The sequence below is a fragment of the Ostrea edulis genome, chromosome 9 (assembly GCF_947568905.1).
Source record: "Ostrea edulis chromosome 9, xbOstEdul1.1, whole genome shotgun sequence".
NCBI lineage: Eukaryota > Metazoa > Mollusca > Bivalvia > Ostreida > Ostreidae > Ostrea > Ostrea edulis.
This window is the reverse complement of record NC_079172.1, coordinates 20,131,936-20,148,030: the sequence shown is the minus strand read 5'-3', so window position 1 is coordinate 20,148,030 and position 16,095 is coordinate 20,131,936. Positions and strand designations below refer to the sequence as shown.

Sequence of the window (16,095 nt, the reverse complement as noted above, 5' to 3'; positions counted from 1 at the left end):
CTTGTTCAGACAATTGTACAAATGTTGATAAGTTGTTCGGTTTAAAAAGAAAGAAAAGAAAAAAAAATGTGTGCAATGGCTTGCTAAATTTAATTAAACATCACGCTTTCACCTTTGTTCTAGGTTACATGGACGCTTAACTCTAAACATAGAACATCTTGTATATTCATTGCTACTACAAATACACAACAGAACGTGTCAATCTCTCTCTTGCTCTTGATATCATTTTCAAATAATTATTTCGTCAGGATGCTGTAGTTTATTACTATTTCAATGAAGAACTCTACATATCCCTGTGTTGTATTCACGTCCTGATATCACGAAGTCCTGAAAGGAGATTTCTTCTTTAGAGCTTCAACAAACACTATAGGGCTTAGTCCAGAATGGAATGCTGTTTTGTGCGCAGGCTATAAAGACTAGAATATAATGGAGAAAAGTTTCCAAGAAATTGTTACTGGAAATGGTGTTTTTACTAACATTTTACTTATCGTTTCTGTAAGAGGATTACATAGGTCGCCATTGATCTACATGTATGATATGTTTTCCGTTATAATACGGTTCTACAGGAAAGTTTGTTTTACGTCTCTTCAAGAAATATTCACTCATATTGAGACATCACCAGCTGTAGGTGAAGTACCATTAATTTAGACCCATGCTTAGCGCTCAAGACCGTGGCAGGGAGGGTTCTTTAACGTGGCGACGCCTGCCGCGACACGGAACCTTCGGTTTTAAGGTCATATTCCAAAGACCGGCCGTGATTCTCACTTCTGTATACCAAGCATTTGGCAAAGGAGCAATCACTACCTATGTTTGCGTCTTAGGTTTGACACGGTCATGGTAAGAACGGTGCTTGAACCTCCTGGTCACGGATGAGACCTATCGCGACCGGTACAGGAAAGCAATACTTCTTACTATTGTTTGCAACGTCTTGCATTTACTGCAGATCCATATAAACCTGTGATGGCAACTACAACCATCTTTGTACATGTATAAATAAAGATGTAAATTTTGTCTTTTCCCAATATACTAAGTACTCAGACTCCTCATTGACAACAAAACATAATTAAAAAGTGTTAAGGCTTTATTTCGTCGAGATCAGAAAGAAAAACATGTAGTGTTTACGTATCCAAAACATGGCCAACGGGTTTTCAGATACATGTTACTGAGCTGTATAAAACTAAGACATTTTTGGAATGTTTCTCACAATCGTAGAACGAAAGATCATGATGGAGACACGCCGGAGTGCAATAACATTCACACGGGTATACCAAACACCGGAAGAAAGACAATATGGCCAGCACGAGCTTATCGTCGTCGAATTTACAAGTTTTACGAACTATAAACACTCTTTGTTTTTCAAATATTGACAAAAAATCTGGCGGGGAAGAAAATTGGCGTATGAACTGCGTGGTAACCTCACGGCATGCCACCGTTGTTGTATGCTTTCGTTTCCAGCAAGCCCAGGGTTTTAAGTAAAGAAAAAATCTGCGCATCTCTCCGCTCAATATTTGATTTGCACTTGTTGTTAAATGAACACGCACCTGAAAATGGATTAAAGAATGATTAATACATGTTAATGCAACCAGGAGTCGATGTTAATAAACAAATATTCATGAGAACCAGATAGGATTATTTAGAGCGATTAGAAATCTCTTGATGTGATGTCAATAACTGAGTTGTACATGCCATTGGGATATTTTACTTTGGGTTGTTTTGTTTCTGTGAATACAAAGGTAGATGCGAGATCGCCATTCGTACCAATCATTTCAATTTTTCAAAAGAATGTTTCAAATTTTTCAATTATTTCTATATTTTGCGCGTAATAAATCAATTGTTTTGTGTATAGTTTGTGAATTCATTTGAGAACAATACTTTAAAATTCCAAGTTAAAATCCTCCTTAGCTAGGAGTTGTACGTACCTGAATCGCAGCAAATGCCATCAGCTACACAGTTCCCTTGATTCCGACTTCCGCAAGGAGGCCCCGACACGGCACATGCTGTAGTGCTTTCATTTTCTTTTGAGCACACACTAGACTCGGATGTACCCATTTCACAACCAAAAGGTCCGCAGCAAATATTGGCCCCCACACATTGCCCCTGTAGACCGGGTCCACACGACATACACTGCAAAAAGATTGGATTGATTGATTGATTGAGACAGAATAAAAAACTTTAGAATAAGTTTAAAATATATTCTAAAGTTTGATCTGCTGGTTTTTCATTTTATATTGTCGTATCCATCTTTTAAGTTCATTTCCTTTAATGTTTAATTTTTACTATACTAGAGGTCGCCTAATGCAAATTAGTGTTTTAAGTTTAAGAAGATTTATTAGGAGAGGGACTAGTAATTTTTAAGTCCTTTTTATTTGATCAATAAAATATATTCTGAACAAAATCTGTGGAATCTTATGATGTCTACAATAATTTATCAGTTAGTCCTTTATTATTAGTTTAGTCGATCTTTGATTCATAATGACAAGTTTTCAGTCGTAATTCACAGCAGTTAAAATAGATATACATCTGGACTATATTTATCAAGATTCATGCGCACATTGTTCACAGGATATGGTTATCGTTACAATTGTTAGAGATATCGAAGGCAAAAACATATTTGAAAATGCAGTCTTTTTATATTGCTGAATGTACATGTATACTTGATTTCGTACATTAATTTTTTTTTTTTTTTTTTTTTTTACAACAAATAGATATTGATTTATTACAATACAATTATCCCAGTATTTCCAAGCTATTCATGATTCGATATCTACAAAGTTCAATCACAAAGCAAGTTTTAAATTTTTTTATTCTCTGTTGATTAAAAGGCATGAAATATGTGGATTTTAACGAATTACCATAAAAATGATGGAACAAAGCATAAACCACCATTGACACTTTTACTGGAACGGTCAAGGCCGTGTTATTCATACGTTGTCTTAATGCCAGTGTATCGAATAGAAATAAAGTTATATATAAAATATAGAGTTTCTTTTCTTTGTCCAAAAATCTATTTACATTTTCCTTTACGTATGTTTTTAAATTGCAATGAATCTATAACGGTCGCTGAAAACCGCACACTGTTGTTGTATAAACACGTGTGCTAAGAACGTTTGTGCATTTCGTGAGACATTTAATGTTGACAAAAATGAATTCCCCGTTAAATTGATTTATCGTATGAATTCAGTAGAACTTTATCGTTTATATATACATATTTTTCACTCAAAGGAATGCGTATGTTCAAGCTAATTAAACATAAATTACTGTCGATCCAAGATAACAAATCGATGGATGGGCGAGAAGCTTGCATAACTGTTAAATATGGATCCCACGCAATCAATTCATAAAGACTTCCTTCCACTGTTTATATTAACTACACCCTCTTGAGGGCCAAAAATTACCTATATCGTATAGAGCATGCATTGGTACATGTAGTTAATAAATAAATAAATGTTGTGTTGTGTACAGTTATCTAGGAGAGATGCAAAACTGCTACTTGTACTTTTAGTTTAAAGCAAAACTAGTAGTTAAGCAACACGACAAATAAATACAACTGTCAATAGCATCACATTTATTATTGCTCTACATTTCTGACTACGCAGTCAGTTTAATTCATGCGCCTTCTCACACGCGCAAGTGCCCATTATATGGATTACGTCACCCCAAAATCGTCCATTGAGCTGTTTATGTCACATTGCAATCGATCTATTGAACAGATTACGTCAGATCAGAATCGATCTATCGAATATATTACATCATACCGGAAGCGATCTATTAGATATATTACGTCATACCGGAAGCGATCTGTTAAATATCTTACAGCATACCGGAAGCAATCTACTGAACGATCATTACTACTGGAAGCGTTGCGATTACATAAACTACACAAAATATTAGTAATGTTTAATCATATCAGTTTACCTGTTTTTATATTCCTATGAAGAAGAGTTTATTCAAAAGCTTCTACATGAAAAGAAAGAATATCTTGCTGTGACCTTCAACGCGACATTTAGATACATGTATCTAATTTGCCATAACAACCTATCATTGGGTCGAATGCTGCCTGACTTGTTTGATACCGATTGTTAGGACGTTCTTGGCACACTGATTTTGACTACGCGATGAAGATATAGGGCTCACGGCAGACGTGAGTGGTCGACAGGAGATGCTTACTCCTCCTAGGCACCTGATCCCACCTCTGGTATATCAACGCCTTCATGTTTGCCCAACTCTCTATTTTGTATTGCTTGTAGGAGTTATGAAATTGATCACTGTTCGTTATCTTCACCTTTCATCTGTTCACAATAATCATTTTCATTCACATGTCGATTCGATATATTCCTATGAACTCGAAATAAAAGACACCACAGAGTCCCCCACATCTGTTTCGTACTTAGATATTTTATTGAAAATAAATATTAACGACAAACTAACAACTCGACTTTATGACAAATGGGATGATTTCAGATAGTTTCTCCATCATTAACTTTCCATATAATTAATGCAGTAATATATACCTGAATATGGTGTATATATCTCTCATACGATTCGATACGCAAGAATTTATTCTGCGTACGATCAGTTTTCAAATCGAGGCAGGCTACTGACAAACAAGTTGATGGTGCAAGGGTTTCAATAGTCTCGTTTAAAGTCCGCATTTCGCAGATTCTATGGTCGTTAGAATGATCTAGTTTCCAAATACAACCTATCATAGAATCAAATGCTGTCTGACGTGTTTCATGCCGATTGTTAGGCCGTTCTTGGCACTCTGATCTTGACTACGGATAACTCCGTTTAACCTGATCAGGATATAGGGCTCATGTCGGGTGTGACCGGTAGACAGGGTATGCTTAGTCCTCCTAGGCACCTGATCCCACCTCTGGTGTGTCCAGGGATTCGTGTTTGTCCAACTCTCTATGTTGTATTGCTTGTAGGAGTTATGAGATTGATCACTGTTCGTTATATTCACCTTTCATCAGTATATAGTATTAATTCGTCTACTGGTTGAATTGAAAACAGTAGTATTAGGACATAAGAAATAAGTAACCATTAGATTTTTTTTACTAGGATAGGGAGTCGGTCACGTGATCAAATACTGTGAAGCGCAAAGGGAGTTCTTAGTAGATTTCATCACGTCCAGCCCCACTACAAGACCCAAAGCAGGTTTTGATATGGTTATACAGTACTAAACAGGCATTTGAGACGAACAGGCAAGTTTAAAACATGATACACCTTACACCATAACGACACGGTGACCCAGAAACTGGAAGTTCCACCGGAAATCTTCCGAATGATTTTGTGTTGTGCAGTTTCTGACTGATGGCCATTAAGAGGAATTTGTGGATTTTAGGCGACTGGATTGGACATTGAGGAATTTCGAACGGGACACAGATTCGTGTTTCACAATTATGTTGTTATTGGTTTTCCATTGCAAAAATGATGAGCTAACCTTCCTTTCTAAACTGCTAATATTTTTGTCTTATGATCGTTGTCCATTCATCGAACCGAGGCTATGGCCTTCAGGCCTCGCAAAAACAATTGGAAATTGAAGTTACTTTGTTTTGGTAAGTTCATAGCACATAGGAATACCACAAATACATTCGACATTAAACAGTTATATTTTTTTCTCGGTACGTAAAACAGACCACGAATACATCTAAATTAAATGAAGACTAAATTCAAGCATCTATTTATAGCATGAACAAGTGAAGTCAACGAACACTGGTCAATCATATAAAAGATACAAAATTACGAGAAGCACAAACACGGACCTCTGGAGATATCAGAGGTGGGATCAGGTGCCTCGAAGAGGTAAGCTTCCTCTGTCGACCGGTCAACCCACCATAAACCCTATATCTTGATCAGGTAAACGGAGTAATCTGTAGTCAGAATCAGTGTGTCAAGAACGGCCTGACAATTGGTGCAAAACACATGAAGTATAGAGAATGTTAGAGTATTTAAAAAAAAGGAAGAAGGAAATAAAAAGTCCATAGCATAAAGTATCGCAGATATGTTTTACAACGGTACCTTAAAAATATATCCACTACTTCCTATTAATTCTCGATATCCTAATATTGTATATTTGTACTGTATATTGGTTTTTTTTTAAATTTTCGCTGCAGTTTGATTTTCGCTATTTTTACTGTAGACTAAATGGTAAAACTGCAGTGAAAAGAATCTAGCCAACATTTTTACACTGGATGGGAGTTATGAGATTGATTACTATTTGTTATCTTCACCTTTATAGGAGTTATGAAATTGATCACTATTCGTTATCTTCACCTTTCATCAAACCAGAATCCAGAACAACACGAACACAGGTTAAGACAAGAAATTGCGGGAGCAAATCTAAAGCTGTACTGCAAAAAGCATTTGATTTCAATACACATTTTAGGAAATTGGTATACATGTAATTTGGTATCATAGAATAGTTCATAGAATAGAAATGTTGTGTATCACCTATTAAAACGTCGGTAACACGACAGGCTTATACAAAAAGCGAATTGACTGTTTCCACATTACACGAGTGATAATACACGATTAAAGTATAACAAAACACAAATCTATAATTATTTCTTGTTTTCGTGTAAATCAGTTATCAATTCATGTTCACACTTAGTAATGACGTTGACATTCAGTTTCAAAGGGTGTTAAGGTCAGGTAAATTTTTGAGTAATCACGCAGTTTATAAAACATGGAGGATATTAAACTAAACACACTGTTATTTAGAAATGAAGATTAACAGTGAAGCAGTGAGGATGAAGAAGGTAATGATTCCATCAACAGAATACCTGTAAATCAAGTCAAAACCGACCGAAGTTCAAAGAACAACGAAATGGTATGTTTGTAGGATTTGTAATCAAAGCTTTGTATTTACATTTCCAATGTTTTTACCTTCGATATCTTTACCAATTACACAAAATTGAGAGTGGAATATAAATATAAATAATAATTCTAATTCTGGAAATACATGAGGACATGAACTGCAACGATTCACTCCGACATACTTGTCATGAAGCGCGAACTCTTCGTGAAGCATCGTGGCTTACACCTTTATATATTTTCAAAAATTGAAATATATTTCTTAAATAATAGCCACGTTACTTTCGTCATCGTCTCTCCATAACAATTCAGACACGTGACTGTAAAGTACAATGACGACGTCTTTTTAACAGTACAAAGTGTGTACTATTTTAGTAAGGATTCTGTTTTAATCTTTCTTCGACGAAAAAAGATTCGATTTTATGCTCTTAAGTATAACAGACAGTATTAGAAGTATTCTATGTGCCTGTTAATGCATGCTTAGAACAGAGAGAGACATAGATCCTTCTGCATGCAATGGTATGCACTCCATTTATATAGTGCACTTATACTTGTACAGGCCGGAAGTGTGAGAAATTTCAAAGAGAAACCGGATAAAATTTCAGAAATGTCATGCTCCCTTGCCATAACGTAAAACGTCTTCACAATTAATGTCTTTCATATACGAAATCCAAACTCGTAAAACTACAACTTGAAATTTTCTCTTGTATTTTTTATTTATTTATTATTTTTTTTTTTAGAAAAGTTGTTTAAAAATCACATTTTAATAAAATAAATAACTGACTATATTTGAAAGAGGAGTTAAGTTGTCTTTTATCTTACTCTTTTTAAACTTGTTTTCTCTACACACAAATAGTATATCCATGGGGAAATACTTAGCGGGGGTGGACCTAGGGGGGTGATTTACCGGTTTTTTCTACCAATCGAGTTCGTTACTCAGAAACAATCTGATAACGAATGAAACATGGCGAAAATGGTAACTAAGAAGCAAGAGTTGAGGAACGTGTTTTTATCATTCATTTGGGGTAAGTTCAAAGTAAAAGAACACAATAAGAAGTGTGATAATTAAGAAATAATTAAGAAATAATTTGATTTTTGAAAATACACGAGGGTGTGAACTGGGCGTGGAGCATTACAGTTCACACCCTCATGAATTTTCAAAAATCAAATTTGTTTTTTATATTCTGATCCTGATCCCACCTCTGGTATATCCAGGGATCCGTGTTTGCCGAACACTTAATTTTGTATTCCTTATAGAAGTTATGGGATTAATCTCTGTTCGTTATCTTCACCTTTTTTGCAAATATTATGATAAAAGACACATTGTTCGGAAGTGATGTAACATACAGCAGTAACTATACTGTAGTAACGGAAGTGATGTAACATACAGCAGTAACTATACTGTAGTAACGGAAGTGATGTAACATACAGGAGTAACTATACTGTAGTAACGGAAGTGATGTAACATACAGCAGTAACTATACTGTAGTAACGGAAGTGATGTAACATACAGCAGTAACTATACTGTAGTAATGGAAGTGATGTAACATACAGCAGTAACGGGAGTGATGTAACATACAGCAGTAACTATACTGTAGTAACGGAAGTGATGTAACATACAGCAGTAAGTATACTGTAGTAACGGGAGTGATGTAACATACAGCAGTAACTATACTGTAGTAACGGAAGTGATGTAACATACAGCAGTAACTATACTGTAGTAACGGAAGTGATGTAACATACAGCAGTAACTATACTGTAGTAACGGAAGTGATGTAACATACAGCAGTAACTATACTGTAGTAACGGAAGTGATGTAACATACAGCAGTAACTATACTGTAGTAACGGAAGCCCCAGTAGACAAATGATCAAGTGTATATCTGCATTACATTGGGATCGTTACATAATACTATAACTAATCATGGTCAATGGTTCTTGAGAAGACGATTTTTGAAAGATTTTTAATCTACATATATGTATTATTCTCATGTAAAATTTGTATCCCCATTATGACCTTACCATACCACGACGGGTATGATTTAAATTAACTTGAATTCGCACTACCTGATAATGTTTGCATACTATTCAAGGGCCTGTTGTTCTTGAGAAGATTTTCACACACACACCCCTACACACACATAATTTTCATAAAAAAAAACCCAACAACTTTGAACCGGTATTGCACATGCCCCAACTTACCTATAGTTCTGACTTATGCAGTACTTCAGATTGCTTATCGTGGCTCCCCTGTTCTTGAAAAATAAAAGATTTTTTCTGCACTACCCGAGGATAATTGCATATCAATTTTACTAATCATGGCCCTGATTTTATTGAGAAAGAGGGAGTGGATCGTCTGAAAATGTTAAACGGTAGGAATTTATGAATAAACAAGTAGTTTACAGACATGGGGCTTCGTGTAAGGTGCTGAAAGCGATATACCAGCAAGGACAATGTCTATTAAGGCGACTTATATCACAAAAGTGAGGATGAATAGCGAACTAATCGTAAAATGAGACTTGAAGCGAGGGGTGTCCGAAATCTAGTTAGGTATCTTGTGGTATTATTAAGGAGGGGGACCCATGTATGAAGCAAGTGCCTGTGCTGTTGTTCTTGAGTCGAAGGTGTTTAAATGACCCCACCCTATTTTTGCCTTTTTTTGATTATTTTCCTTTGAAAGAAGGCATACTCCTTCATTTGAAGAATCTTGAATCTTCTTTATCGAAGGATGATTTGTAAGATTATCAAACAAATTTGACAGAATTTGTTTCTGAAATGTGCTGCATGTATGTACATACACCAATACTATCGTCATGTAGTGAAAGTGATTTATATTCTATAACATTTCTTCATTGAAACGTTGTACGAAGTGATTTATAAAATAAACTTTAAGCTTACAAATGAATCTTAATGATACATTACTATATAGTTATTCTTGTACTTAAAGATAAACGAAAATGTTTGTTACTGATAAACACAACTATACAGTAGAACATCCATATAACGAATTCACACCTTACTGCGAAGTGATGAGAGGAAAATAACGAAACTCTTATTAGATATAACGAAGATTGGTTATAACGAACTGTGTTTCGCTGGCCCTGGGAGTTCGCTCTAATTGTACTTTACCGTACTGTGTATATCACTTTCTTTATAAAAACGGTCTAAGTTGAGGAGGCATGCGTGTGATTATGAATGTACGTATAAAGTAGTTGTTCTGGTAGAAAAAATACTTTAGCGGTCAACTCCATTGACTTAAACCGCTTCCATAGATCTATAACTACTTCTTTTAGCATTGTACAAAAAGAAAGAAAAGAGAGAAATTAATGAAACGCCAAAAACACATGTGTGGTGTCAAAAAAAGACACCACGGAAAGTTTCCTTCCGAACTAAACCCAAACTCATTTTTACTCAATACGTCACTGCAGACGTACATGTACCTAAAATGAATTCTTATACTGATCAAATTTATTCAAAGGACAAAATGCAAAATTTAATGTTTTACATTAAAACAACGCCACCTTAAGAATATAGAGATTATTGTGAGACATGGAGAAGACTGACCGCTTTATGGCTTCCCTTTCTAATTACTTTATAGAGTCGTTAGCAAAGCACTAAAGATGAGGAACACGTACCTAGGAATTTCTCATGCAATTACGGTAAAATGCCTGCCATACTAATATCATTTTTCAGATAATTTGTTATCAATTAAGCGTACACACCTTGAAACAAAGGTTGATTTTTATCGCTTTTCTGCGTGTTTCACACCCCTTTTTCAACAGGATATTTCATTATTACTTTTATTCAAAACTTAGATCTTTAAATAAAAATCCTGATCAAGTGAAACAGAAAAAAAAGTTGGTTAAAAGTTTTGGTCGTAAATGGTGTGTAGTAAAAACGATACAATTACATAAAGCATGTACGCACGTGGGATTTGCGATTATTACCCCCCAGAAAAATTCTTTGTAGTATTCGAAAATATTAAAGTGCTAAAACAATATGTTATGATTGAAAAAAGGAAGGTTTCCTCTTTCTAGAACAGAATAATTTATATCCGCGTAGTTACAACCGACATAAGTTTTAATTGTTCTTTTCATTCCGTAATCTGTTAATCGATTTGTTTTCGATTTGCGGATTTTGCAGTGCTAGTTTTTGTCCGATAATATGCTAATGCAATAGTCTGCTTTTGATCTGAACTTTCAACAAGTGTAATACTGACTTACATTAGGATCAATGAATGGCGAGTGGTACTACACAGTGCCGTGATTTTTGTGTTGGGGATAGATTTAAATCATTCATTTGCATTTAGTTAGGATAAACATTTTCATCTTACATACTTGTAACGCTCGGATAATGAAAAACTAACAACATACAAGTCCCTTACGCATTGAATATTGTAAATGTTTAGGCGTTTTCTGAATGTTTCCATGGTGATCCATTTGAAACAATTGTTTGTATTAGAATAGAATAAGGATAGAAATATGTCTATAGATACGAAACTGTGGGAGAGATGTGTTCAGGGTAAGAGTAATAATTTAGACTCAAACATCAAACAATGAGAGAGAGAGAGAGAGAGAGAGAGAGAGAGAGAGAGAGAGAGAGAGAGAGAGAGAGAGTTTGATTGATATTTAAGGTGTAGATCGACATTAACTTTTTTTTTTATCACGTAATGCCACTAAATGAGGAAATTTGATAAACTGTGCCATTGTTTTAGTTGCTACTTTTTAAAAATTTGTCTATATATTCCTAGGTAAAAATTGAAGTCCTTCTTGTGACTTTCGAGATTGTGGTGTGAAAAAATCTACAACGTATGAGAATGTTTACATGATAATTTGACAAATAGCATCCTTATGGTTATCGAGGGGATTTCTACAGAATTGTCCTAAATAGCCCTATCTAGACCCCCCCCCCCTTCCTTTTAGTCGTGACGGTCATGGTTTAAGCCAATTAATATTCATTATATAAGAAAGTTTTCTTGCTAATCTTGAGAAGACTTTTCAGCTATCCTACGCTGTTGTCATTATTTCTTGTCGTTCATTTGAAGGGACAATTCCTATCATTAGCACATACTTGAATCTTCTTTATCCAATGATGATTCTAACCATGTTTGATATAAATTAGTTTGAACAGCGATTTTTCAGAAATGGGAAATATGAAAATCTCAGACTGGTTGACAAACTTTGATCAGGAAACCCCAATGAGATTTTACCTAATATGAACTGTAAAAAGTCATTAAATTTTCCAATAACAGCATGGATTGGAAATTTCTTGACGAAACACATATAGAAAACTTTTATTCATCTATATACTTTGTTTACTCAATAATCATGTCCAAAAACAAAATATGTCATGAAATTACAAGTTATTAATTGTGAAATAAAATATAATATAGATTTTATTTACTATTTAATTAAAATCATTTAAATAGGACGACTAACCTCTTTTGCGGGCTGTGACATAATATCCATGCTTCTCTTTCCTCCTGGTGGACAATTTCGAAGAAAGCAACAACTGCTTAAAGTCGCTAAAACAAGTAGAACTAGGCTTACTTGTGAAAAACTGAAATGAAGAGTTTTGCAATATTCCATCTTTGGTACAGTCTATTAAATGCAATGTAAAAGTTCCCGTCTGTTCAGTTTGAAGAATATTAACACGGTGTCGTTACGTCTGCTATATGCTATGTAGCATAGCGTTGTGACACTTTTTATCCAATTATACGGCCGTAGTGGGTGTTGTCGAATGGCATCGTGTGGGATACAAACGAATATCTTGCTCACGATATTTACTACTAAACAAATATTGGTCGGGATCGGGAAACTAGCCAATGAAAACTGCTGCAATGACATTAATACAGAGCTTCAGCGAATGAAATCAGTGATCGTGAAATAGAAAAAGAAGTTTTTAAAATCCATAGGATAGTCCAGATTCTTATCAGCTTATTTTATCCAACTATTTATAATTCAATTATTGATGTATAATTTAATCAAAGTACGATTTAATCATCATATAATTCGAGAGTGCATAAACACGAACCTATTATGTTACCAAGAGATTCTTGTCAATAAACAGTCAAAGTTTCACATATCGCTAGTTTAGAAACATGTTGCAGTTTTCAAAATGTTGAGAATTGTCAATTCATAAAAAGGTGGGCCATTTATTTCCAAATATTTAATTCAACGTTCGTGCTATATCGGTAAGTAAATATAACACGTGCGGGAAAATGGATAAACACGTGTTTTATTTGGGTTTGATTTATTTGTTACCCCGGTATTCACCTAAACTCATTTGCACGTTGGCCATTTATCATTGCCCTTGTGCTTATCACTATAAATGTTTTTGAAAAATATAATGCCAGGAATTTCCTAAAGGGAGAGACATTATTTGAAATATTTGTTGACGACATGAGTCCTCGATTAACTCATTGATTGTTCATCTTCACTATCCGCCTTTTTCTGTACATGGGTTGCAGGTAGTAGAGAGGAAATATATTTTAAGCACACAATCAACATACAGTGATTTCACTGAGTAAATCACTGAAGAATTTGCGACAGAGTGTTCACTAATATTTGAATAAAATAGCACCCAAAAAATCTATAAAAGTATATCTCGACAAAATAATGTTCTTGAGAGAAAATACATTTTTCGGTTGGGTCGAAAAAAAAACTCACCTTGGGGAAACAAAATGATTTGTTTTAATCGTTACAAGCATTAACTGTATATTGCCAAAGATGCTCTTTATTCAGACTTGTAGCATCGTTTTTCAACGGAGGGGCCAGTCGAAGAAGTTGACACAACAAATGTGTAAGATTCCTGACCACACACACACAAACACATACACACACACACACACACACACACACACACACACACACACACACACACAGATGTTCTTACACAAAGTTCAGAATCCTAAATCGTGAGGAAGGGGTCGTACGCTCTTAAATGTAACTAGACATTTAGGTTCAATTCACCAGTTCAAGCTTATGATCTTACAATTCAAACCTTTATGATCCATAAAAAGTAGGAAGGGGAATCAGCCAATTCATCTGATATTGCATGCAAAATGAAAGTTGCCAAACACAAGGCGGGGGTATGTACAGTCCTTTGGTTCCACGCGCCTTTCACCAAATTGATGTGTTATCAATTTACACGTACATGTATACCCACTAGAATCTGTGTTATTGCTCACAACAAATCTTAATCAGTCTTACGGTAACATGTACGTTCATTGCTACCTGTGTTCTTTTTATAAAGTTCTACTGGCGTTCTGACAATGTTTAATATATTAGAGGTGTTTTTCAGTTGTTTTGGTAACGATTATGATATGATATTATATATATATATATATATATATATATATATATATATATATATATATATATATATATATATATATAATTATTCCTTCTATGCGTTATTTTTCATTAAAATTTGAATATTTATTTTATTTTTATTGTTGAATACATTCTACATATAATATATATATATATATATATATATATATATATATATATATACATACATATATATATATATATATATATATATATATATATATATGTATATATGCTAGTACATGTAACTTCAAATAGATTACACATCGAAATGATGAAAATAATAATTAATAATTGGCCACTTTGTGAAGAAAGTGTTTAACAAAATTAGAGTTTCACGCGAGCTTTCGCGCCGTCTATATTATTTTCGGACCTGTTATATTGGTCAACACGTAGGTGACTAATTACCCAGATGGGGGCTTATGAGCACATTTATAAAACAAATCCGTAATGAGGCTAACTGCTTGTTGTGTCACAACAATCATATACAAAATATTGACATTCAGGAATTACGCAAAGCTGTCAGAAATATGAAATACATGTACTTTGCTGTATTTTTCAGTACAAGAAGTCACGTATATTGAACGCATACCTCTAAATAACTAAATAACTGTTTTAATGATTTGAAATTTTTACAATTTAAAGGCATGCTCATCATAACCAAGAGGGCGTTTCCCCGTAGAATACCATACGTGATTCGAGGCGTTGTTTGATTTGGGGTTGCAAATTAAATTCCTGTTCCTTATAAGTGATTATTGGCCGCCAGGAGGCGGGCGATTTAGACTGTGATTTACTGCGAACCTACATTATACCAATAATCAACTTAATCATATATATCAAAAGTAAATAAATACGAGCTAACAGATTCCCCATACCGAAAATTTTTATTGTTACCTATTAAAATCGTGATTAGATATATGTATATTTGTTATTGTTATCTATTAAAATCGTGATTAAATATATGTGAAATTGTAAATACAGTAATTCAATTTAACAGAAAAATCAAATGATGATGATGTCTTTTGATATATATGAAAAATAACGCATAGAAGGGATAATTAAAATAAAGGGTAGAACAACATGAAAATGAATCGAATTGAAAGATATCATTTTAAAAACTTTATGAATTTATTTCAAGTAACCAGAGTTTGTGGTATTCATTTCCATGTTGTTGTACGCTTTATTTTAATTATTCCTTCTATGCGTTATTTTTCATTAAAAATTTGAATATTTATTTTATTTTTATTGTTGAATACATTCTACATATAAGTATCACATGTAGATGAAAACTCCTTAACACACTGGGATCTAAAATGTGAACAATACCCCTAGCCTGCCAGAATGAACTTTAGTGAAGGACTAATGCAGGAAACAAAACATTGACATAAAACACCAAGGCTTTCAAATGGTTTACTTTACATAGTTTTGATAGTTGACAGGAGATGCTTACTCCTCCTAGGCACCTGATCCCACCGCTGATATTTCCAGAGGGCCGTGTTTGCTCCACTCTCAATTTTGTATTATTTATAGGAGTTATGAAATGGAACACTGTTCTGTACATAGTTTTTTTTAATGTTTAATTGCGGTTAACTTTCGCGCTTGTGTCCATACCTGTTCCTGTTTCTCCCGATACACCTCTACTGTATACATTGAACTGCACCTTTGTATGCTGTGACAACACAACCTTTGAAGGACATTTCACATCTTAAAATTCACCTGGTATTCTGCTGCACTTGTGTGAAGAGTAAATATGTTGATTACTATAGTATTGTATTTCGCATATTTTGCTTGTTTACGTCCATTTGAGAAATTTTTAATCATTCTGAAATATTTTCAGTTATAGGTATAACGTGCCACTCTAGACCTGTGCATAATACTCAGGCATGGTCATGTAAAAGTGTTATAACGCGCTGTTACTCAAACACAACTATACCACACAACCCGAC

General features: G+C 34.3%; 1 protein-coding gene across 1 annotated transcript; it reads right to left on the bottom strand.

The window, feature by feature from the left end:
• Positions 1-1,063: 1,063 nt before the first annotated feature.
• LOC125659361 (terepressin/terephysin-like) lies at positions 1,064-12,584 on the bottom strand. The gene is made up of 3 exons (XM_048891019.2): positions 12,254-12,584; positions 1,920-2,124; positions 1,064-1,541 (listed from the first exon to the last, which is right to left on the bottom strand). The coding sequence occupies exons 1-3, from the start codon at positions 12,401-12,403 to the stop codon at positions 1,417-1,419; spliced, it is 480 nt and encodes a 159-aa protein (XP_048746976.1). The 5' UTR covers positions 12,404-12,584; the 3' UTR covers positions 1,064-1,416.
• Between the last annotated feature and the right edge of the window lie 3,511 nt (positions 12,585-16,095).

What these genes read in the sequence shown, in the direction of transcription:
- LOC125659361 (XM_048891019.2), bottom strand. Translation starts at nt 12,403, where the DNA reads ATGGAATATTGCAAAACTCTTCATTTCAGTTTTTCACAAGTAAGCCTA. An exon ending in TGTCACAGCCCGCAAAAGAG is followed by an intron (nt 2,125 to 12,253) that starts GTTAGTCGTCCT and finishes ATCTTTTTGCAG; the next exon opens with TGTATGTCGTGTGGACCCGG. An exon ending in TGGCATTTGCTGCGATTCAG is followed by an intron (nt 1,542 to 1,919) that starts GTACGTACAACT and finishes ATCCATTTTCAG; the next exon opens with GTGCGTGTTCATTTAACAAC.